Below are 22039 nucleotides of genomic sequence, written 5' to 3' on the forward strand. Positions count from 1 at the left end.
GTTTTGGAGGGACGTTGTGGAGTGTCTGACCCCATCTCTCCTGCCACGCCTCAGCGCCTGAAAAAATAGCCTCCATTGCCGTGTGGTGGTAGCGTGGGCCTTTAATCCCAGCACTCAGGAGGCAGAGGCAGACGGGTCTCTGTGAGTTTGAGGACAGCCAGAGCTGTTACAAAGAGAAACCATGTCTCAAAGAAAAGGAAAAAAAAAAGGGCCTCCGATGCCTGAGTTCAGAACTAGAAGTACTGCAGATGACAGCCACAACCCAGGATGACATATTGTGCAGTCCTGTAAAACTGACAAGTTATCAGTTTTTGTAAGTGTGCCATATAATTTTAAGTGTACCAAGTCGCCTACCTGTACACCTCTGAGGTCATCTCACACATGACAGTACGTGACTGGATCATTTAGTACAGATTGGTCTTGTCACCTGCTCTGGCTTCTGAGGTGTGAGACCTTGTGCGACAGCTAGGGTGCTGATTAGGAATTTGATTTAGATGTGGTAAAGCCATCACTGGAGCACAGAATGGAGCATAGAATGAGCTGGAAGATCCACCTTGGAGGGACGGAGGCTCAGCAGCTTGACTTGCAGAGGCTGTATTAACCTAAATGCACTCACCTTATCACTTCCCTGAGGATTCTTCAGGGATAGAGACTGCAAGGCAGTGTGTGTAGAATAGCCTGGGGCCTGACCCCCACCAGCTAGGCTGGTTAGCACCCTGCTGCTGCTATCCAGTCTCAGGGATTCCTCCACTTTAAATTAGCCACAGGGCTCTGCCCTCAGCTAACCATCAAGAAGCAGCAGGGCCAAATCTGGTACTGGGAATCTAGTGGAGGACTGACTGTTCAATCATATGATGGCGGGACATGCTAACAAGTTCATAGACCCCCCTCCCCCAACCTTGTCCTGTGTCATCAGAAGGGGAACATAATGCAGCTAGAAGAGGCCATCACCCAAGGGTGCATTCTGGTGTGTACTCTAGAGAAAACCAACATGAACTGCAAGAGGATAATAGCATTATGGGCCATTACTTTAATGTTCTCTCCGCCTGAAAGTTTAGTTCTTTATTTGTTTTGGGTTTTGGAGACAGGGTCTTAACATGCACTGCTCTGGCTGTTCTCAAATTGTAGTTGGTTGAAGGTGACTTTGAATCCAGGTCTTCCTGTCTCCACCCATGCCCAGCTCCAGCATGGTTTAGAGTAAGTTAGGTGGAGGCAGGAAGATCAGGAATTCAGAGTCAGCCGTGGCTATATGAGACCTTAACTCAAAAGAAAAGTACATAAGCGCCAAAGAGACAGAACTGGGCAGATAAGCTGTCTCTTAAATACATTAACTCTCCAGAACTTCTCTGTATGCTTTCTAACGCTTCTGAAGAGCCAAGCCCGTTCCCGCCGCCTGGCCTCCCGGAAGAGGAGGTGCCTGCTCCAAAGCCTCCGGGGCGTGGCCGCTATTCAGGGAGTTTCTCCATCCTGCCACCCGTGGGTCCCGATCAGCAGCTGTGGCAGGTGTGCATAGGTCCCAAATGGGTGGGCAAGAGGCAAGGGTTTAGGTATTGCATGGAGAGACCAAAGTGGCGCGTGAAACAGGCGCTCTTGGTACCCGCAACCCCCAACCTGGGTTTCCTGTCTTCTCTCTGCTACCCGCCTCCTCCTAACTGGGAGTCCTGATAGCTAAGCCTCTGAGCTTTCTGCTACTCTGAGTAATGGAGTCGAGCCTTACAGGTGTACCAGGACCCATTTAGAAGCACTTCCGTTATGTCTGGCAAGAACCTGGAAATCGAGTTTTTCTAGAGGAAGGTAACCGGGGACTTACGACCCTGCGGCGTCTTCACCACACCCTCTCCACCCCAGCAGAGTTGGAGCTTCCACCATGGGATGGGAAGGGGATGCAGACTGCACACCGCGTCCGCCGATACGGTCTCGCCCCGCGTCCGAGCGCCGCGTGGTCACCGTGATCTTTCTTGGCCTACTACTCGACCTCCTGGCCTTCACGCTGTTGCTACCTCTGCTGCCAGGACTCCTGGAGAGCCACGGCCGCGAACAAGTGAGCCCCTCCCCCAAGGCGGGATCGCTCCCCCTGCCCAGCTACTAGACTCACCCAGCTGGAGTTACTTTCCTTGTCACCCAGGACCCCCTCTATGGCTCCTGGCAGCGTGGGGTAGACTGGTTTGCCACAGCCATCGGGATGCCAGCAGAGAAGAGGTACAACAGCGTCCTATTCGGAGGTATGTCCCTGCATGCCAGCTGGGGCCCATAACCCTTTCTTGGAGAGCTAGCTCCTTCTGAGCTCTTGGTCAGCCCTCCCCTCCTCCCTGGGTTCTTTCCAGCTTCCTTGTTTCCTGCAGAGCCTCCTTTGACGAGCAGATGTTTTCTCATTGAGGCCACCTGAGCTTCGGTCATGGCCTGTGAGTGTGGGGCTCAGTGTGCTCTGCATTCTAGGGCTGATGCACATGGACAAAGCCACCAGTGATGGTGACCTCTGTCTCTCAGGTCTCATCGGCTCAGCTTTCTCCCTCCTTCAGTTCTTCTCCGCACCGCTCACCGGAGCTGCTTCTGATTGCCTGGGAAGGCGCCCAGTAATGTTGCTGTCCCTGGTAAGTCCTTGGATCCAGGTATCCACAGGCAGGAGAGAATGCTTCGGTGGGTTTTTCTGCTAACAGTAGGCGCTCATCCCTTCTAGAGGGTCCTGTGACCCCCTGATACATATACTAAATATACACCAAGCTAAATATATTAAGGAAGGCATGGGGGACACAGCTGGCCTGGGTCTGAGTTTACCTGCCTTACTGTGGGCCCCTCCTGGCCTCAAGTGACCGCTCCTGCCACTTGGCCTCTACCCACTGGCAGACAGGTTTGGCCATCTCCTATGCAGTATGGGCTGCCTCTCGGAGTTTTTCAGCGTTCTTAGCCTCCCGAGTGATAGGAGGCATCAGCAAGGGGAATGTTAGCCTCTCCACTGCCATCGTCGCTGACCTGGGCTCACCTCCATCCCGCAGTCAAGGCATGGTGAGTGAACAGACCCAGGGGAACAAGGATTTGTGTCTGGGCTTGGGTCTCTGTGCCCAGTTTAAGTCACCTTTGCCCTAGGCAGTCATCGGGGTAGCCTTCTCCCTGGCCTTTACTGTGGGCCCCATGCTCGGAGCATTCCTGTCTGTGGAAATGGTGCCTTGGATCAGCTTACTCTTTGCGGTCTCCGACATGTTGTTCATCTTCTGCTTCTTGCCAGAGACACTGCCCCAGGAGAAGCGGGTAGGCCCAGGTCCAGGGGTGAGGGCTCCTTCAGTAGGTATGAAGGGATTTCCTTTGTATGCCAGTGCCAAGGGAGATTGACCTGCCCTCAAGCTGCTAGCATCGCAGCACCTCCTGGGTTCCCTGGATCTTTGACCCTAAGGCCTCAAAGGTTCAGCTTCCTGCAGTGTAAGGTGAACATCCTGGTCCTTAGGCTGCCAGGTCATGTGCTCCCAGCCTCCTGGCCAGCCTTCCCTGTCTCCTACAGGCTCCCTCTGTCACCCTGGGCTTCCATGCTGCTGCAAACCTGCTCAGCCCCCTGGCCCTGCTTCGTTTTGCCGCTGTCACCCACAGTCAGGATCCACCTGCTGAGGACAGTAAGAAGGCTACCCCTTACTGAGCTAGGTGTTTTGACTACCCAGCATGAGCAAAACTCAACCTATGAGCCGGGTGGTGGTGGCACACGCCTTTAATCCCAGCACTCGGGAGGCAGAGGCAGGTGAACCCTTGTGAGTTCGAGGCCAGCCTGGTCTATAAGATCTAGTTCCAGGACAGCTAGGACTGTTACACAGGGAAATCCTGTCTCAAAAAAAAAAAAAAAAAAAAAAAAAAAAAAAAAATCAACCTGTATTGACTCACAGGACTCAGGAGCCTACGTCGATTGGGGCTTGTCTACTTCCTCTACCTCTTCCTGTTCTCGGGCCTGGAGTACACACTCAGCTTCCTTGCACACCAGCGTTTCCAGTTCAGCAGGTAGGTGCCCACCTTAGGCTCTCCTTCAAGGCTTTTAGACCCCAGGTCCAGGGAACCTCTGGCACACCCACCAGCATCCTGGCCTTGCCCATCCCCCAGGCAGTTGGTGGCCTAGGGGGCTGGGTGCTCACCCTCCACCTCCTAGCCTGCAGCAGGGCAAGATGTTTTTCTTCATCGGCCTCACCATGGCCACAATACAGGGCACCTACGCCCGACGGATCAGCCCTGGCAAGGAAGTTGCAGCTGTGAAGCGGGTAACGGACTTACTTCCTCTACATTTCCGGATAGGTGGTGCTTTTGACTCTGGCAGGCTGTGGAACTCGTTCTGAGATTTCTATTTTCTCCAGGCAATGCTGCTGCTGGTACCAGCCTTTCTCTTCATTGGCTGGGCTCATTCACTGCCTATGTTGGGCTTGGGACTGCTGCTCTATTCCTTTGGTGAGTGGGCCCTGCCAGGGCTGGTGTGGACATCCCCATGCCTCTCCTGGGCTGACAGTGCCTCCCAAAACTCTCCTACCAGCCGCTGCTGTTGTGGTGCCCGGTCTGTCCACCATGGTCTCCAGCTATGGTGAGAACCCTCTCCCAAAGGCTACTCAGGGTATGAGAGGGCCAACTGGCATCTGATAAGTCTTCTCCGCTCAGGTTCTCCAGGGCAAAAAGGCACAATCATGGGCATATTGCGGAGCCTTGGCGCCCTAGGTAGGGCAGTGGGACCTATGGTGGCCGCCTCAGGTAAGTGCTGCAGGATAGCTCTCAAGGCTTGCTGTGACCCTCCTGCAGCCATTCCCAGCTGCCTGCTCTGCTCAGTTCTGGCAGCTGAGGGGTACGGGCAGGAACAGGGCTATGAAAAACCTGGGTGAGCACCTATCTCTCCACAGTGTACTGGTTGGCTGGGTCCCAGGTCTGCTTCACTGTGTGCTCCGGACTCTTTTTGGTCCCCTTCTTTCTCCTGTGGACGTTGAGGCATCCAGCACCGACTTTCAAGGAGGAGTAGCTGAGCTACTGCACCACCTTGGCTGCCAAGTCGGAACCTTGGCCATGACCACTCTCCACTCCTAGCCCACTCCTTCCTCCAGACCCAGGGAGGCTTGCCACGCCACTCCCCTCAGTATGGCATCCCAGCAGGAAGCCGGCAGCTTTACCTTCTCTTCTTACTCCAAAGCCCTTCAGGCTTCTGGTTGTTTTTTATCTGTCATCCTTTTGAATGACCAATAAAGCAGCTATTTTGTACCAAGTACCTTTTTTCTTGTCTTACTATTTGACAGTTTCATATTGTCTTGAGGAATATTATTTTAAGGTAACTTTTGTTATGCTGTATTTGTTTAACTCTGTGAAGCTGTGATTCTTTGCCTGTCTAAAGCACCTGCTGGTCCTAAAGCAGAGCTGAATGGCCAATAGCGAGGCAGGAACAAGGATAGGCAGGGCTAGCAGACAGTAAAAGGAGAAACAAGAAGCAAGAGAGAGCAAGGAGAGGACTTCAGGGCCCAGCCACACAGTCACCAGGAAGTAAGAGTGAAAGATGCGAAGAAGAAAAGGAAAAAGCCTGAAGGCAAAGTAGATGGGTTAACTTAAGGAAAGCTGGCTAGAAACAAGCAAGCTAAGGCCAGGCGTTCCTAACTAGTAAGTCTCCATGTGTGATTTATTTGGGAGCTGAGTGGTGGGCCCCCCAAAGAGTAAAAAGAGCAAAAACATCCACTATAGTCATCTGATAATATATACCCCATTTCCCTCCCATCCCTTCCCACTCCTGATGAGCCTCTTTCCAACAACACCCTTTCACTTGTTTTGGTGGCCCACTGAATTTAATCAGTGTGGGTATGGTGTGGTGTTATTTACTAGAACATGGGCCACATCACATCACACAATGACTCCTTTCCCCCAGCAACTTTAACTTCCAATGGCTCATACTTAGAAAAGGGTGAGGCCTACCAAACTACTCCCCATCAGTGATGGAATGTTGCCTTGCCAGGCCCAAATTTCATGATATGCAGCTGTAAGTACAAGGTAAAAAGGATTCCAACAGTTCATAGCTATTGGTGACATCTGATCAAGAACTAAAGGCTTGCAGGACAGTGGTGGTGCCCTTAATCCTAGCACTTGGAAGGCAGAGGCAGGAGGATTTCTCTCAGTTTGAGGCCAGCCTGGTCTATAGAGCGAGTTCCAGGACAGTCGGACTGTTTCACAGAGAAACCCTGTCTCGAAAAATAAAAAAATAGAAATAAAATAAACAAGCAAATAAATAAATAAATAAATAAATAAAGGCAGGCTTGGGCTGGAGAGGTGATTCGGGGTTAAGAGCACTGCTCTTCCAGAGGACCAGGTTCAATTCCCAGCATATCACATGGCAGCTCACAACTGTATGGAACTCAAGTTCCAGAGGATCTGACACCCTTGCACAGACATATGTGCAGTAAATACACCAATGCACATAAAAATCTTTCAAATAGAGAAAAAGAAATAAAGGTTCTAAGTTTTAGCCAGGCGGTGGTAGGTAGGCCTTTAATTTCAGCACTGGGGAGGCAGAAGCAGGCGGATCTCTGTGAGTTCAAGGCCAGCTACAGAGTGAGTTGCAGGTCAGGCTCCAAAGCAACAGAGAAACCGGCAGGGGGTGGGGGAGGGGCAGGATTCTCACATGACAAACTCATAGAAAACCCTATTTTAGAGCAAGAAAGGTAGCACCTTTCACCAAACCTAATGACCTAAGGTTGATCCCCAGAACCCACATAGTAGAGAATATACTGGCTCAAGTTTTCCTCTGACTTCCATGCATACAACATAGAACACACATGTCTAGATACACACACTCATACAGCTAAATAAACTAAGGGAACAAAAACATCAAAATATAAAACTGTTTCCCAACCTCAGACAAGGAAACTGCTTAAAGACTTTTATTTGTGAGTAAAACCTGTTACAGTGAGGAAAGGACACAGAGGACCTGTCCTCCTAGTCTGTCCAGATATGCAACGATAGTTCATGTGTAATACAAAGAATTAGACTACAAAAGTGAGAAGTCATTGCATATGTGGGATAAAGGAAGGGGCAGGGGGAGGACGAGGAAGAGTCCAGATGAGTGAAATCAGGACTAGGGTGAGAACTTCATACCATCTTGGTGACAAAATGAGACAAGCATTGCAGCAGGCTGTGGGGTCCTGCTTGGTCCCTAGTCAGGAGGATCACATGGCTCAGTCCACACCCTAGCACCTGCTCTACAGAGGCCCAACCCCAGCAGGGTTGTCTATGGCTCCAGCAGGCATCCTCACTCCTAGTCAGGCTGGCAGTGGCAGTGCCTAGAACAGGGCCCCCTTCGGGACTCCACCTGACCACCTTCCATCTCCAACTAAGCAGTTTCAAGCCCTTTTCCGGGATGAAAGTAAAAATTCATAATAGGATCAAGAAAGTCATGGGCTCCATGAATAATGCAAGACATTAGTTGGCACCTCCAAGGCTGGCTTCTGCCATAAGTTACCTTTTATCAAAGCCAGGGCAGCTTTCAGACTGATTCCTGCTCCACTACAAAACCTCCCCACACAAATCAAGAGTGTTCTGCAGTCTGTCACAGGTTCTATAACAAAAGCTAAAGCAAAAAGTGGCCTGCTCAAATTCACAGTCAAAATGTAGGCTAAATTGCAAACCCACTGAAAAGAAAGTTCTAGAAAGGACTCTTCCTCCCTCCTGGTATCTGTTCCCTATGATAGGAATCCAAGACTCCAGTAAGATAAGCTATGAGCGCCTGAATCTGGTTTTGGTCATAGGGTCACCAGTTAGACCATGCATAGCGTTGTGCTGGGTGTACACAGGGTCGCTCACTGCTAGGGTAGCAGGTTCAACCCACTTCTTTAAGGCAGCCACAGTGCCCTGGGCCGCTGATGGGCATGAGAAGGTTTTCTCAGACCATGGCTAGATTCCCTGTGTATGGGGATAACTGACATCACTGAGCAGAGGATGCCAGCAGAAGCCAAGTCCAAATCAGCCACCTGAGACTCCACAGGGTGGAGGGAAACCAAGCAGACAATTCGACACTCACAACAGAAGGAGAGTGAGAGGCAAGGCTCAGGAGGGTGACGCTGTAACCAGAGCTGGCAGAAGCCTCCAGTGCCTTCCAGCCAGGACCAGGATTCAGTGTCCCCCTCCTGCAGGGGGGCAAAACTCACAGGTGCAGGCTAAGCCCATCTCCCCACAGAACCCAAGGCCCAGGGTAGGGGGACTGAGGACACACTGGGTTAGCACTGGTGAAGGGGCTAACCACACATGGGAGGGGGCTCTAGTTACATGGAGGTCTTGGCTTTTCGCATTCCATTACACAAGAGGACAGAACACAAGACAAGAAAGGGAATCCTGGCAGAGCCAGGTCACTGGACATGACAGTGTGCAGGGTGGGCCTTCAGGAGTCACTCTTCTTCTTGCTCTTCTTCAGAAAGGAAGGGGTGCGGAACTTCTTCTTCTTTTTAGATGGGGACTTGCCTGGAGACCCATCACTGCCAGGGTCCATGGGAGCTCCCTCCTCAGTGGCAGGGGAGGCTACCTCTTCGGCCCCTGGAGCTGAAGCTGAGGCTGGCTCAGGGTCAGCCTCAGCAAGGGGCTGAGTGGGGTCTGGGGAATCATGAGCTTCCTCCTCCACTGTTGGGAAGCCAAGTGCTTCTGAAGGTTCATCAGGGGAGAGATCAGGGAGAGTCGGCTTGAAGGTAGCGGCATCACTGTCATCCCTGGGCGTCGGCTCCTGGGGGAGGTCTGATGGTGATGGTGAGAGAGGAGTGTTAGAACCTGGACAGAGCAGTTGGAAATGAGAGCACTGGACAGAGCGGTTAACTTCTGGAGTTCCTAGATATTCCCTAAACCGAAACTTGACACATGGTGTACTACTCCGCTTTTAAAGCTGGATATAGCACATTTATAAAACCTCCCAATCTCAGAGACATTCTAGTACCTTCTCACGAAGAACACACTGACAGACCAGACTGACAGGGCCAGAGCTACGGCCTGCCACTTCTGCAAACCGACCCCATCAGGACACACCACTCTGTCGAACAATGAAGACAGGTCGGCTGGTGTCCTGTGTCCAGGAATTAGTCTAAATTTGGTTATACAGCATTCAGTCTCCCCCAAGGCAGCCCAGGAGTCAACTAGAAGATCCCATATTCAATAAAATAAAACTATAGTTAGCTACAAAATGAACTGTAAGGCAAGCTGCCTTCACAATTTGAATAGCTAAACATAAGGAGCAAAATTAACAGAAGAAAGGTTTACATCTAGGGCACAACACATTTCTACACTGACCGGGGACACCAATATTGTAGACATTTAGTCTGTAAAATTATAAGCAATTGGCATGTTAGGCAACACCAAACCATTTAGTACTTAAAAATCAAGCCAAAGATCAGAACCCAAGAGCAGCCAAGCTAAGCATGGGTTAGGAGCAGCCTGGCCGCCACAGGCTCCAGGCCTCACATGAGTGCTGAAGCTTGGGAGGCTGGAGATGCCCTAGAGAGCATCTGATGGCTATCCTCTGACCTAGGCTGACTGGCAGAGAGAGGATGCAGGTCCATAGGCTCCATACACCCCAGCACTGGGACCCTCTCTGCCAAGCTCTCCGCAAAACAACTATCACCAGTCCACTAAGTTGCCAGTCCCAACTTAAGCACAGGCCCAAGCCTCCAAAACCAGCAGGTGGCAGAATCTACCCGGTCAGAACCCAGTCCACATTTACTCCTCACCCCTTATGGCAAAAGCTCCCCACCAAGCAATCATAAAATATTCCCAATGGTTAAGCTAAGAGCTTTCTGTGGCCCAGGGTACTCTGGACACCACTGTGATAGGGGCCAGGAGCATCCTGGGAAGCTGGTGCCACTTTTCAGCATTCTAGTGACCAAGGAGGCCACTGAGAAACTGGGTATATTAATAAAGTCCTTTATTTTTATTTTGGATATACAGAAAACATAAGCAACAGAGAAGCAGGAAAGCAAGGCACAGCACAAGCACCTGGTTAGAGCAGAGGCAGGCGCGGGTACTTACTAGGGTAACAGGTACTCTTTAGCACATCCGTCTCCTGCTGTAAGGCGGCCACAAGAAAGAAAGCACAAGTAGAGAGTCTATGCATTCAGTCACAGCCATTGGGTTACATAAGAAGAAAGGCCAAGCCACTCTTATAGACCACAGACTGGGGTAAGGGGAGCCAGGAGACACAGACGTACACTGGAGACTAAGGGACACACATGGCACGTGTCGGACCACACAACACATACATGCGGTGGTCTGAGAGGCAGAGGGGGCACGTACAGCACTCTCAGGGACTGATTAATGCAGCAGGTCTAGAGTCCTGCGGTCCTTGCACAACTGAAGGCACCAAAGTGTCATCAGACTCCGGTCAATGCTGGAAGTGTGCAGGCAAAGGACAAAGCTGACATGACAGGATGGTGGGGGTACTCCCTGAAGTCTGCCCTCCCCCAGCCACAACAGTTCAAATCTGTCTTGACTCAGGTTACCCAGGATGAAGCAGGTACAGAAGAAACAGCTGAGGTTTCCGGAGCTGTGTGTGGCACTGGTTTTGTGGAATGCACATTTCTTCATCCGTGTTAATGGAATGATTGCCACATTCCATTACCAGTGCACACAGGCCATGCACCGTTTCACAGCAGGGCTGCTGCCATGCCTCCCCACAGCACTCACCTTCTTCCAGCTTGACAGGAGTGCTGGGGGGAGTGCTGGGGACAGCTGACTGTCCTGAGGGACACTTTTCTTTCTGCTCCCTTGCCTCGTCCAGATTCTCTGCAGATGTAAACAAAGTGAGCACAGGGTGCAGAGATGGGGTCCAGGACCTATGCCCTTCCTCAGCAGCCCAGCAGCCTGCCCTTTGCCTCACCTCCACCTCAGGAAGTCAGCTGGGCCTCCAGCCTGGAATCTGCTCTTTTCTACACAACTGAGGTACTGACTGAATTTCGAGAACTAACCAGCTGTGGCCTCCAAATAGCAACTACCCTGCCTCAGCCTCTCAGGTGTAACCACACCTGGTTACCTTTTACCTTATTACAAGGACAATCTTCAGGACAGAAAGATGGCTTAGCAGGTAAAAAACAAAAACAAAAACAAAAACAAAAAACAAAAAACAAAACAACAACAAAACAAAAAACAAAAAACAAAAAAACTGTCACACAGCCTGGCAGCCTGAATTAAATCCTGGGATCACATAATGGAAAGTAAGAACTCCCAAAGGTTACCCTCTGACCTCCATGCACCCACCTTGGCATGTGTACACCTACACTCACACACAAATAAAATAATTTTAAATATTCAAAGAGAATCTTCCAGTGCTGCCCTGTGACTGACGGGTAGGTATGCCCTCTGTGAGACATTCCTCTGGCTACAAAATACCACCTACACACAGCCAATGATGAAGGCACACTAGCATTATTTAGGGTTTCAGTAGCCCTGGTTATCCTGGAACTCACTCTGTAGACCAGGCAAGCTTTGAACTCACAGAGATTCGCCAGTGCTGGGATTAAAGGTGTGTGCTACCACTGCCCAGCAGGTTTAAGTTTTTTACAGAAAAAGTTTTTACAGAAAAAGTTTCCCACAGTAATCTGCATGTGTGTTCACGCAAGGGAGTGTGAGGCACCTGCGGAGGTGAGCATGGCCCAGGTGTTAGCCCTCATCTTGGTTCTGTGCGGCTGCGGACTCCAGGCTGGCTAGCCCACAGATTAGTCTGAAAATTCTGCTGTCTCCACTGGGATTACAGATGCATTTGGATCTAGGTATATGCAGCAAGTGCTTGCCCACTGAGACATTTCCCAGACCCCTACCACCAGAAGTTGAAACTTGTTAACTCCAATGTTGTTTTCATTTTAATTTTCTAAAGTAAACTAGACTGATTGATGGGGACGAAAGGAAATTGGGGCCCAAGATCCAGAATACCCCATTTACTCCTCATTTAAGGAAAAAAAAATTCTACACACATCTCAATTGTTACAATTTTTAAAATCTCCACCTTTCATTTAAAAATCTTCTATTAGTAGCTTAAGGATAAAAGGTTCCTATGCCCTCTAGGCAGGCTCCACCCCTCTGCCAAGAGCTGCATCAATAGTAAGCAAGATCTCCAGGCACTTTGGCACTCCCATTTCTGCCAGCTTTGGTCACAGGACACAGGCAAAGCAAGTCCCACTCTATTGTTTATGTACCGTCCCTGCCAAGGGGGTCTCAAGTATAGGGGAAGCTCATATGCACTGTTTGACTCAAAAGAAAAAGCAAAAAAACAAAAAACACTAGAGGCACCAGAGGACAAACACGCACATGACCCAACCTCAGGAGCAAGGCCACCATAGGCAGCCCTCTGAGGCCTCTTACTGTGTCATGAAGACCTGCATGGCAAGTGAGTGTTGGATACACTACTTACTTTTTGGGAGGTTTTGTTTTGTTTTGTTTTTTCAAGACAGAGTTTCCCTGTGTAGGCTTGACTGTGCTGGAACTCGCTCTGTAGACCAGGCTGGTCTCTGCCTCCCGAGTGCTAGGATTAGAGGTGTGCACCACAACTTTTTACATAACTCACATTTTTTCAGCAACTACACAGTGCAGTACTTAGTCTAAAACATGACCAAATAAAGTTAAGTTGGGTCAAATGAGACTGTCATCTTAGGAGCCTATGGTCCAGGAGGGTGGTCCACCCTTCACACTAAGAACTGTCTGCAAGGCTGTACCAGGGGTGGGAGTGGGGTGGCAGCTAAGGCACACACTTGAGATTCAGTACAAAGGACTGGGCTGTAACTTAGCTCATAACTCTGAGAACATTGGCATAAGTGTTCATGGGCATGATATCTCTCTGCCCCAGGGTCCTCCTAGTACTAGTCAATGGTTCCCAGTGTATGGGGATCAGGGAACTCAGGGAGAGGCTAATGTGATTCCTGCTTATATAAATGTTAGGATCTGGTTTTCAAACCCTGGAGTTTGGAAGTACGTGTTCTATCAAGTTCTGACATTTAGCTCTGTTTCTGTCTGTTGTAAAACTGTCCTATAACTTTTGACAAAATCATGATCAATGTTGTCAAAAGGTGAGCAAGAGGAAAAAAGGCCATGGCAGCATGCAGTGCTACTTTGACATGGTTTGGGAACATGTCGAAGCAACCGGCATACTAACTTACGCCTTGACCACCCTTGCACAAGGGCACAGGGGCATTCCCAACATTCTGATTCACAGCCTATGATCATAGGAGAGGGTTACGGAGAAAAGTAGTATGCGCCAAGCTCCAGTCTCTAACAACCTTTGTAATAAAGACACAGACCACAGTCCAATCAAGAGCCTCAATGCTCAGAACTGAAAATCATGTTGGTAATGGTGGTGCATGCCTTTAATCCTAGTACTCAGGAGGCAGATCTCTGAGTTCGAGGCCAGCCTGGTTTACAGAGTGAGTTCCAGGACAGCCATGGCTATACAGAGAAACCCTGTCTCAAAACAAAAACAAAACAAAACAAAACAAAAAACCCTGAAAATCACAGACCCTGACCCAATCCCAGATTCTGCCATGAACACACCCTGCTCCAACCACTGGAAGCCAGCCCACCTGTCTGGGTTTATGGATGAGCTCAGATGTCTGCACGCACAGCATCTGGGATGGGGCCTGACCCTGCACTGATTAGTTGTAAGCAGTGAGCACTAATGAAACACATGAATTAGGAGGCCTCATCTCAGGAAAACTTTTGACAGAAACACTTCATGAATAAAAGTATCTCTTAAACAATACAAAACTGTCTTTCCCAATAACTAATCCAAAATCAGTGATGTCAAATGGAAAGAAACCCCAATGCCCAGTTCTGCACATACTGCAATCTGAGCGCTGAGTCCTCTAACCCTCTCTTCACTGCACTTCTGGAAGAGCAGGGCTGCATCTCTAGCTTAGCCTCCTCTGGGCAGAACCCCCCTCGACACACACTGTGATATTATGGTACATATGTGTCTGGGACACACACATCACTGCAGAGTGTCCTTCATACAAGTCCATCTCGACAAGCACCATTATCAGTGTGTTTAACCTAATTCTTTCCTTCCAGCCCAAATGATTATAGAGTAGGACCATGAGAACATACTGTTCGGTCGTAACTAAACAAGATCTGTACTTCATGCACAAGACTTTTCTCACACAGAGAAGCTTGTAGATACTTTCTCCTGCTTTCTGGAGTTGCCCACATCAGCTCTCAGGAACACTCACCTTCAGAGCCCTTCTGCTTCCGTTCCACCTCTCGGCGATATTCCTCTAGCTCACGGTCTGTGAGCGTGTTGAAGGGGTTGGGGCCTGTGGTGCTCACAATTACATGGGGCTGGTATTCCTTCTCAATGATGGCTTTGGAGGCCGTCACCAGCTCCCCCTGTGAACCAAAGAGATTGGTATGCAGGAGCCTGACCTGGTGGGAGCACCCTCCTCCCAGGAACACAGCAGGCAGGGGGAGATGGGGACTTTCCAGGAGCACACAGACATAAGACTGTACCACTTAGCCCTGTGGGGCCTCGCTTCTCCTGAGGAAACAGCCACAGAGGGTAGGTTTTTTTCCAGGAGCACACAAACATTCCAGGACCACATTGCCAGGGCCCATGGCCAAGACAGATTTCAAAAGCAAAGGCACTAAGGGTACAGAGTCCAAGGCACAGACACCCTGGAGAAGTGGTCTCCTCTATCCCCTATAGACAGGAATGGCAGAGGACTATGCCTGGATACTGTTCTCAGAAAACAGCCACCTTACAACAATCAGGGAAAAGTGTGTGGAGATTTGTTCATGTTGTTTTGTTGTGTTTTGTTTTGGGAGGCAGGATCTCACTATGTAGCTCTGGCTGTCTTGGAGTTCACCGTGTAGACCAGGCTGGCCTTGAATCAGAGATTCACTTGCCTCTACCTCCTAAAAGCTGGGGTTAAAGTGTGTGCCACCACCGCCTGGCCTGAGATTTGTGTAGGGTCTTAAAGTCTAACAAGTTTTCTGCCTTTCTCTCTGGTTTACAGCCAGTTCCTGAACTAAGCCCTCAGCACTCATAGACAACCAAGCTCCCCAACAGCAGGTTTGTCTAATGACTCTGAAGACTGGGAGTGTACAGCACAAAAAAGCAAGCTCTTGGCTCCTGTCAAAGAAGAGATGACAGACTGCAAAGACCTACCCACAGTGGGAGTGAGAGGGCAGCCTGCACCACCCCACAGGAAAGTGTCCCTCAAGTGTTGGAGAGCATGGCCCAGAAGAGACAAACACACACATGACTAAATGACAGCTATGAAGAGGTATCCCAAACTATTAAGATGGTAGACCTAGAGCCTCAGGTCACACACTGACAAGTGATGAACACCAGAGGGAGCCGGTGTCTTGGCAATACCAGTTCCTAGGGACAGTCAATCCACACCAGTAACTACTTACTCTTCAGGTACTGGCTGGAGAAATTGGTGTCTGGGTTGAATAGGGAACAAAATATTTAGAGTTCTCCATGTGTAAATAGTGACACAAATGTCCATAGTAGAGAAGGGCAAACATACTGAATAGGCAGCTTTGTTGAAGAGCCTCCAAGACCTTCCCTTAGGTCTCACCTAAGGATGACTGACTTTACCATTTATGAGTAGCCCACCCACTGCAAGACAGAAAGGATTTTGAACTCTGTCACTTGCTGAAGAGGGCTGAAACAAGCCTCTTCTTGTCCAAAGACTTTACTAAATCTTAATTCCACAAAAGGATCTTATTAGCAATGCCCTCCAAGCAATGACCTTCCGTAAACACAGCAGTGTGTTGTCAGCACCTGAGAGCCGCCATCTATCACAACAAAATGAGCAGGGTATTAGGCTTGAGGGAGATGTCCAAGTCCATATAATCAAATGATAGCAGGCATCCACTGTCACGAGACAGCAAAGCCTCTGTTCCAAGTCTTGATGTCATGGAGGACAAGCAAAACTCTCCATGCTGAATCAGCTGGCCCTCAAGCACACAGCACTCTCCTCCACCAGCCAAGGTGTTGATAAGATCAACTGTAAGCACAGTCAGGTTGCCTCTGACTAAGTGCTGCCTGCAAGAAGGCAAGATCATGAAAGCTTAGTATTTTCTCACTCCTGGTCATGGAACAGGAACTCCAAGCAAAATAGCAACCCAGTAACTATTTTTGTACTTGATTGAGGCCTATGATTGGAACAAAGACTCTAAGATGAGAATACCTGGTTTAGTGAACTCAGGTTTTCATCTGTCAAGAGTGACCTGAGTCTTTAGGCTCTCCAGCTCTCCTGGAAGTGCTCACTTTTCCTAAAGAGCTATTTCTACTCCTCTTAACTTAAAAACCATGACTTTCTCCTCTTTGAAGCTGCCAAGATTTTAACTTAACCTGTAGTGTTTGTCTTTTAAACTCTTAAAACTGTCCATGAGCTAGTGAGAGAGAGATAGACAGACAGACAGACAGACAGAGGCACTCAGATCTGACTTTCATAGTACTGGGCTGTGAACAAGGTAGGTGCATATCACAAGGTCAGAGACTTGGAGAGATAGGCTTACTGCCCTTGGCATTTCTGCCACACAGCATAGAAGGCGCCAGTCCTAGTAAAGTGTCTGTAGACACAGGAAAGCTCACAATACACAGACTGGACTGCAGAGTCCTCCCTGCCATGGGCAGTTGGCAACACAGCCCTTTATACTCTTGCCTCTACCACTTAATGCACTTGCTATAAAATCCAGAAGTTGGCCCAGATTTTTTAGGTTCCACATTGGGCTGTGCAAAACTCAAGCAGAAAAGGCTCTGGTATCACTGGGTGGTGGTGATGCACACCTTTAATCCCAGCTCTTAGAAGGCAGAGGCAGGCAGATTTCTGTGAGTTTGAAGCCAGCATAGACTACAGAGCTAGTTCCAGGGCAGGTTCCAAAGCTACACAGAGAAAGCCTGTCTCAACAACACCCCCACACCCTGACCCAGGGGGAAAAAGGGCTCAGGTATCTCCTTATCTCCCCACCCAGTGCTGGGGAAGGCGATGCCAGCACTGGGTGAACAGCCACGAGCAAGAGGAAAAGTCCAAGGCTAAGCAATTTCTTCCCAAAAAGCCTCAAGTTTCCAAGTCCCAAAGTTCTGTTCCTCAGGGACACAAGAGACATTAAGTCCCCCTGTGTCACTGAGAAAGCTGGTTAGGACACAGGCCTTTCTGAGCTCTGAGCCTAACAAACCCCTCATTTCTTAGGTTGCTTTCGTCAAAGTAACTAATGCAGGGAACTTAAATTTGTAAGAAGCTTACATACAAACTGGGTGAGTAGCCTGCCTGTCATACGAGGCTCTGTGTTCCATTCTCAACTCAACATGCTCTCCAACCCAACATAAGTTAGCTGGGGTTGGCCTGCAATGTGCTCTACTGTTCAGACAGTAAGGACTAGCCTTTGAAGCATCCACATGATCTGCCCATATCTGAACAGGTCTAGGAATAGGAAATAAAGCTGTCACGGGATGAAGAACCAGCCCAAAATGCAGCCTCTAATGGAGTTGGCTACCCTGATGCTTTCCAAATAGCCCCTACAAATCAAAGCCATGAAATGCACAAAACCCAGAAGACAGGATAGCCATTGGGACTGTGACTACACTGCAGCCCACAAAGCTGGAAGACCAGACCACAGACTACATCTGGGGCTTGCAGATGTAGCACAACTTCACATGTAGCAGATGAAGACTACTATTAACTGAGAAGCTCGCATGACTTATGGCTCAAAGTACCAACAGGAAAAGCAAGCTGGAAGGTAAAGAGTATCCCCTTCCCCATTCTCTGGAAATTCTTTCAAGAGGCAAGTAGAGAGATATATAAAAGTGAGGGGGAAAAAGACTCACTGGGCTGGGTAATGGTGTCACACACCTTTAATCCCAGCACTTGGGAGGCAGAGGCAGGAGGATCTCAATGAGTTGGAGGTCGGTCTGGTCTACAAGAGCTAGTTCCAGGACAAGCTCCAAAGCTACACAGAGAAACTCTGTCTCAAAAAACAAAAACAACAAACAAACAAAAAGACTCACTGGATTGATACATAAACATAAAAATATAAAAAATAATATTATTGTGAAAGAGTCCATGCAGGAATTAAGAAGCCTAGTATTTATCTAATTCTATCTGACAATCAGAACCCTTTAAAACAATTCTTGAATTTCACATCAAGTGTGTAGAATGGAAAGAACCTGGAAATACCCAACTTCAAGCTCTGAGCTATGAATTAAGCACTTACTGAGTTGTTTCTTTTTTATTATTTACTTTATCCTATTTTTATTTTATTTGAGAAAGAGCCTGTCTACAAGGCCTAGGCAGACCTTGAACCCTCTTCACCTCAGCCCTAATGGCTGTGCCTTAATCCTTTGTTGAGATAATCTCCCTATATGGTCCAAAGTGGCCTAGAACCCTCAATCGTCCCAAGTTAGACCAGATTTTATTTAAAGTTTAAAATAAATGCATTTTATTTACAGGGTTGATAAAGACTGCCATGTTTTATTTCTCATCCTTCTGAAAGGATATCTTTAATTGGCCTCTACTACTACAGTCAAAGCTAAACAAGTGACGGAAGGTCACAGCAAAAGCTGCCCCTGCTGACAGCACCCAGACAAGCCCATTTATAACTGTATCTGTAAGATGAAAACTCTGAAACTCAAAGGCAAGCACTAACCAAGGTCACATTCAAAACTTCAGAAAAGCACCATGTAGCTCCAGTGGACCACTTCAGGTAACAACTGAGAATACTGAAAACTGGTTTTTAAACAAAAAAGAGAAGACAATAAGGCAGAGCATACCTTCTATACCATCTCACAGAGGACTTAAAGGTTCTTGTCAAGCTGCTTCATTAACTAAAGCCTAAAGAGGGAAGCTGGTGAGGGGAGGGAAGGGAAAAGAGCACCACGGACCAATAGGTAGGTAAGGACAGGGCAGTGAGTACCTTTCTAAAAGAGACAGATTTAGCGGGACTAAAGGTCTGCTCTGTAAACTCGAGCCCTTCGATAGTTTCCGTACAGTCAGAGAGGGGTGCGTCCTGCAACAGTAAACTGAGTCATCAGAGCACACCAGGCCCAGCCTTAAAAATATCAACCAAGACCACAGGATGAAGCCAGCTAAGAGCATGCAGCAGAGGCAGTTATCAACAGTATGGGTTGGTGATGACAGTGGTACGTGCAGACATTGGACATGAAACCAGGACCACAGTTAGCCAAATTTTAAAAATGCAACAACAATTAACTACTCCTACAGTCAGAATGGAAGCATCAGATGGCATCTTGATTTCCAGAGATAACTACTTACACAATGAGCATCAATGTGCCACTCTATGTAAGTCATCTTGCAGAAATGCATGGAAATGTGGATAGACCACATTTACAAGCACCCAACCACTCTGCATCCCAAGCAGCTCTTTGTTGCAGACATGAGTATATACCAAAACAAAGGTCCATAGCCCACCCCTTTCCTAGCATTTACACAGCACCCAGGTCACCAGAAAACCCAGTTTCAAAGCAGTGGCATATAAAGCCCTTGAGAATGCATGCACTATAAGGAGCAGAGCTAGAAGGGTTGATACACTCTCAGCATGCTTACACTTGGTCTAAAACTCAAATAAAGTGCCTAGATTATCATTTTTAACAAAGAAACCCACTGTCCTAGAATACTCACCTTATAATATTCTCTCCCAAGATTTGAATAACTTTGGAGTAGATGGTCTAAGTCACCACCCACTAATGTCAGAGACACTGTGTTCTCTTACCTGAACGAGGCTTCTGTCCATCACTACACCACACAAAACCTGCGACTGAGGTCCTGCTGTCTTAATGTCCTGTAAGTTCTGCTCTCGAATCTGAGGAGGGGAAGAAAAGAGGGCACATGAGCAGTACAGCAAGCTGTAACTTCCAATCCTGTTGTTTATACACTTAGACCCTGGCCGTGTGCAAGTTGTACTTCTATTTAGGACCATGATGGTAGAATGGCTAGTACACACCTACTTTTGGGTACTGGCCTGACAGTACGGGGCGGGGGGATGAACTACAGGCATGAAGGGATGGACTACTCCTGTCTCTTCATACCCTCCAGATAGCACTGGCAAGGCAGAGACCCTTCACTGTACAATCTTTGCTATGCATCCATCCTCTAGCAGCACTGTGGAGTCTGATGAAGCTCATGATCTAACACACCAAACACCATTCACAGTTCTCTGAATGAACCCTGAAAGGCAGTGGAGCTGTCTGTTCCTATTAGGATCAGGTTCTGCGGTTTCCACTTCAGAACTGTTATTTAGCAAGCAAAATTTAACAGTGAGACCCCAAGCTACGAGAAGAAGCAATACTATAGAAAGATAACTCTGCTAGAAACAAGCACACTCTATCCCATAGCATATGGCACTCTATCCAACTCTACACCCACACTCCCACCAAATGTAGACAGCAATACACACCTTGTTCCTCATCTCCTGGACCTCTTTTGGGTTAGTGTTCAATGGAACAAACAGGTTAGGGACAGCAGAGGTGGAAGTTCTATGTCCATCCTCTTTAGTCCACTGTAATATCAAGAATAGGTGAAAAGTCAGGATTATGACAACGGTAAATAACACCATAGCATCCAATTTGTCCAAATGATCTCACATCTGATCATGCATTGAACATCACAGGACGGAACCAATGACCATATATCCTGGGTCACCCAGTAGAGTCACCATAAGAGTAGGATGTGGCCACAAAAAAAAAAAAAAAAGCAAGTTATGGGACTCAGAGTTATGACTGATAGAAAAGGGCCATTGAAGAGAGCTCAGAATCTGGCACACAAAAGTGACTGACTACATTAGCTGAGCCTCATAACCATGGACCCGCCAGAGGAGGTCCCTTAGAGACCATTGGTTCACCGCCCTGAGAGTCACCCAACACCAAAGCCAACTGGAAGCGTGGGATGACAATCATGAGAAGCAATGTGATGTTGCTACCCCAGGGGTAGGCAAAGTCTGCACTGTGAGGCAAGAGTGGGCATCACCAAAGTTTTACATTAAAATAAATTATAGCATCAGAATGTACCGATTATACACTATTCAACCCAAGAAAAGTACTGTATTAGGACCAATACAGTAGCTACCTTGTATAAGATTTTGGTGATGTCAAATATTTTTTATAACTTAATACTTCTAAGTGTTACAAAAATATCCCAAACAAACTTAAAAGCGCTTCATGAGTCCTCGAAGGCTGTTTTAGATATCAGTGCACATTGTCCACACACCGCCCTTTTTAGTCATTATTCTTATTTTTTGGCTTTCCAATAAAATGCGAGGTTTTTAGCCAAATTCTAATTAGGCACGAGTGGGCACTGAACAATAAAACAAGCCATCTTGCAAGTGTTATGCCTTTCAGAATATTTTTGAGAGGCAATAAAAAAGCCATAAACCATAAGAGTTTAAAGGAAGCAACAGAACCGTCAAATGCTTAGCCACTGTGAAGGAGTGTGGAATGGGCGTGGAGCCGTGGGTACTCACTGACGCTTATCTTCTGAGACAAAAATAACTCCAGCTTTTTATTAAAAATAATTTCAGTAAAAACATTAAAACAGCCACTCAGAAGCTTGAACACATTTGAAGCTAGAAATTATTATAAATTAAAATATACCAACCTGGGCACACTGCATAGAACTTGTGTTACTCCAGAACAGTAAGAAACACAGACATATGCTGACCAGGCCCTTAGAGGAATACTTCGACTAAATGCCTCCAAGAACTTGACTTTTCAAGCTAAGTTCCAGCGCTCAGAGCTGCTGCTGCAGGCGCCACTGCAATGACTCCAGGGAATGCAGAGGCTCACAGCAGCAGCAGGCGGGTTTGTTTTAAAGTACACCCCCTTTTACAAGTAAATCAAATAAAGGGAAGGAGGGCAGGATGCAGGCAGAGGAGAGCAGCACACCCAAGCCCTGAGGCCAGCTGCAGTCAGGACGCAGCTGATCAGGAGCATGGAGGCTCACCACACCAATCCACCTAGAGAAGAGAAAACCTTCTTTTCCTTTTAAGTGTTTAGAGTAAAAGTACTTTCATAAGGAGACCACTTTCCTGTCTGCTTATCCCTACCTCAGGACAAGCCTGGCTAGCTGAGCTTGTC

General features: G+C 48.1%; 2 protein-coding genes across 22 annotated transcripts in view; one reads left to right on the forward strand and one right to left on the reverse strand.

The window, feature by feature from the left end:
* The first annotated feature begins 1363 nt into the window (after positions 1-1363).
* Positions 1364-5213, forward strand: Slc75a1 (solute carrier family 75 member 1). Of its 2 annotated transcripts, none has more exons than XM_048414811.3 (13): positions 1364-1503; positions 1852-2041; positions 2126-2222; positions 2488-2591; positions 2845-3003; positions 3085-3246; positions 3494-3602; positions 3867-3978; positions 4124-4232; positions 4326-4416; positions 4499-4546; positions 4621-4710; positions 4857-5213. In XM_048414811.3, the coding sequence occupies exons 2-13, from the start codon at positions 1868-1870 to the stop codon at positions 4970-4972; spliced, it is 1371 nt and encodes a 456-aa protein (XP_048270768.2). In that variant the 5' UTR covers positions 1364-1503; positions 1852-1867; the 3' UTR covers positions 4973-5213. The 2 variants fall into 2 exon arrangements, with proteins under 2 accessions (XP_048270768.2, XP_048270769.2); XM_048414812.3 differs by having other exon boundaries at positions 1410-1503; positions 1849-2041.
* Positions 5214-6851: 1638 nt separating this feature from the next.
* Positions 6852-22039, reverse strand: part of Add1 (adducin 1) — a 58890-nt gene continuing 43702 nt past the window's right edge. For 2 of the 20 annotated variants that reach the window (XM_085692003.2, XM_085692000.2), the window contains exons 11-16: positions 20365-20466; positions 19681-19770; positions 18865-18957; positions 14172-14328; positions 10645-10743; positions 6852-8709 (exon numbers count right to left, since the gene is read on the reverse strand). In XM_085692003.2, coding sequence (XP_085548129.1) covers positions 8363-8709; positions 10645-10743; positions 14172-14328; positions 18865-18957; positions 19681-19770; positions 20365-20466 — 888 coding nt within the window. In that variant the 3' untranslated portion in view covers positions 6852-8362. Of the gene's footprint in view, positions 8743-9989; positions 10028-10644; positions 10744-14171; positions 14329-18864; positions 18958-19680; positions 19771-20364; positions 20467-22039 lie in introns of those variants that run through there. The other 18 variants (XM_085692001.2, XM_085691999.2, XM_085692012.2 and 15 more) reach the window with 12 other exon arrangements.

Source organism: Myodes glareolus, chromosome 8 (genome assembly GCF_982192425.1).
Source record: "Myodes glareolus chromosome 8, mMyoGla1.1, whole genome shotgun sequence".
In the NCBI taxonomy this organism is placed as follows: Eukaryota; Metazoa; Chordata; class Mammalia; order Rodentia; family Cricetidae; genus Myodes; species Myodes glareolus.

Coding starts and splice junctions, on each gene's coding strand:
- Slc75a1 (XM_048414811.3), top strand. CDS start 1,868: ATGGGATGGGAAGGGGATGCAGACTGCACACCGCGTCCGCCGATACGG. Junction 3,247..3,493: donor CACTGCCCCAGGAGAAGCGG/GTAGGCCCAGGT, acceptor TGTCTCCTACAG/GCTCCCTCTGTCACCCTGGG. Junction 4,547..4,620: donor CACCATGGTCTCCAGCTATG/GTGAGAACCCTC, acceptor TTCTCCGCTCAG/GTTCTCCAGGGCAAAAAGGC.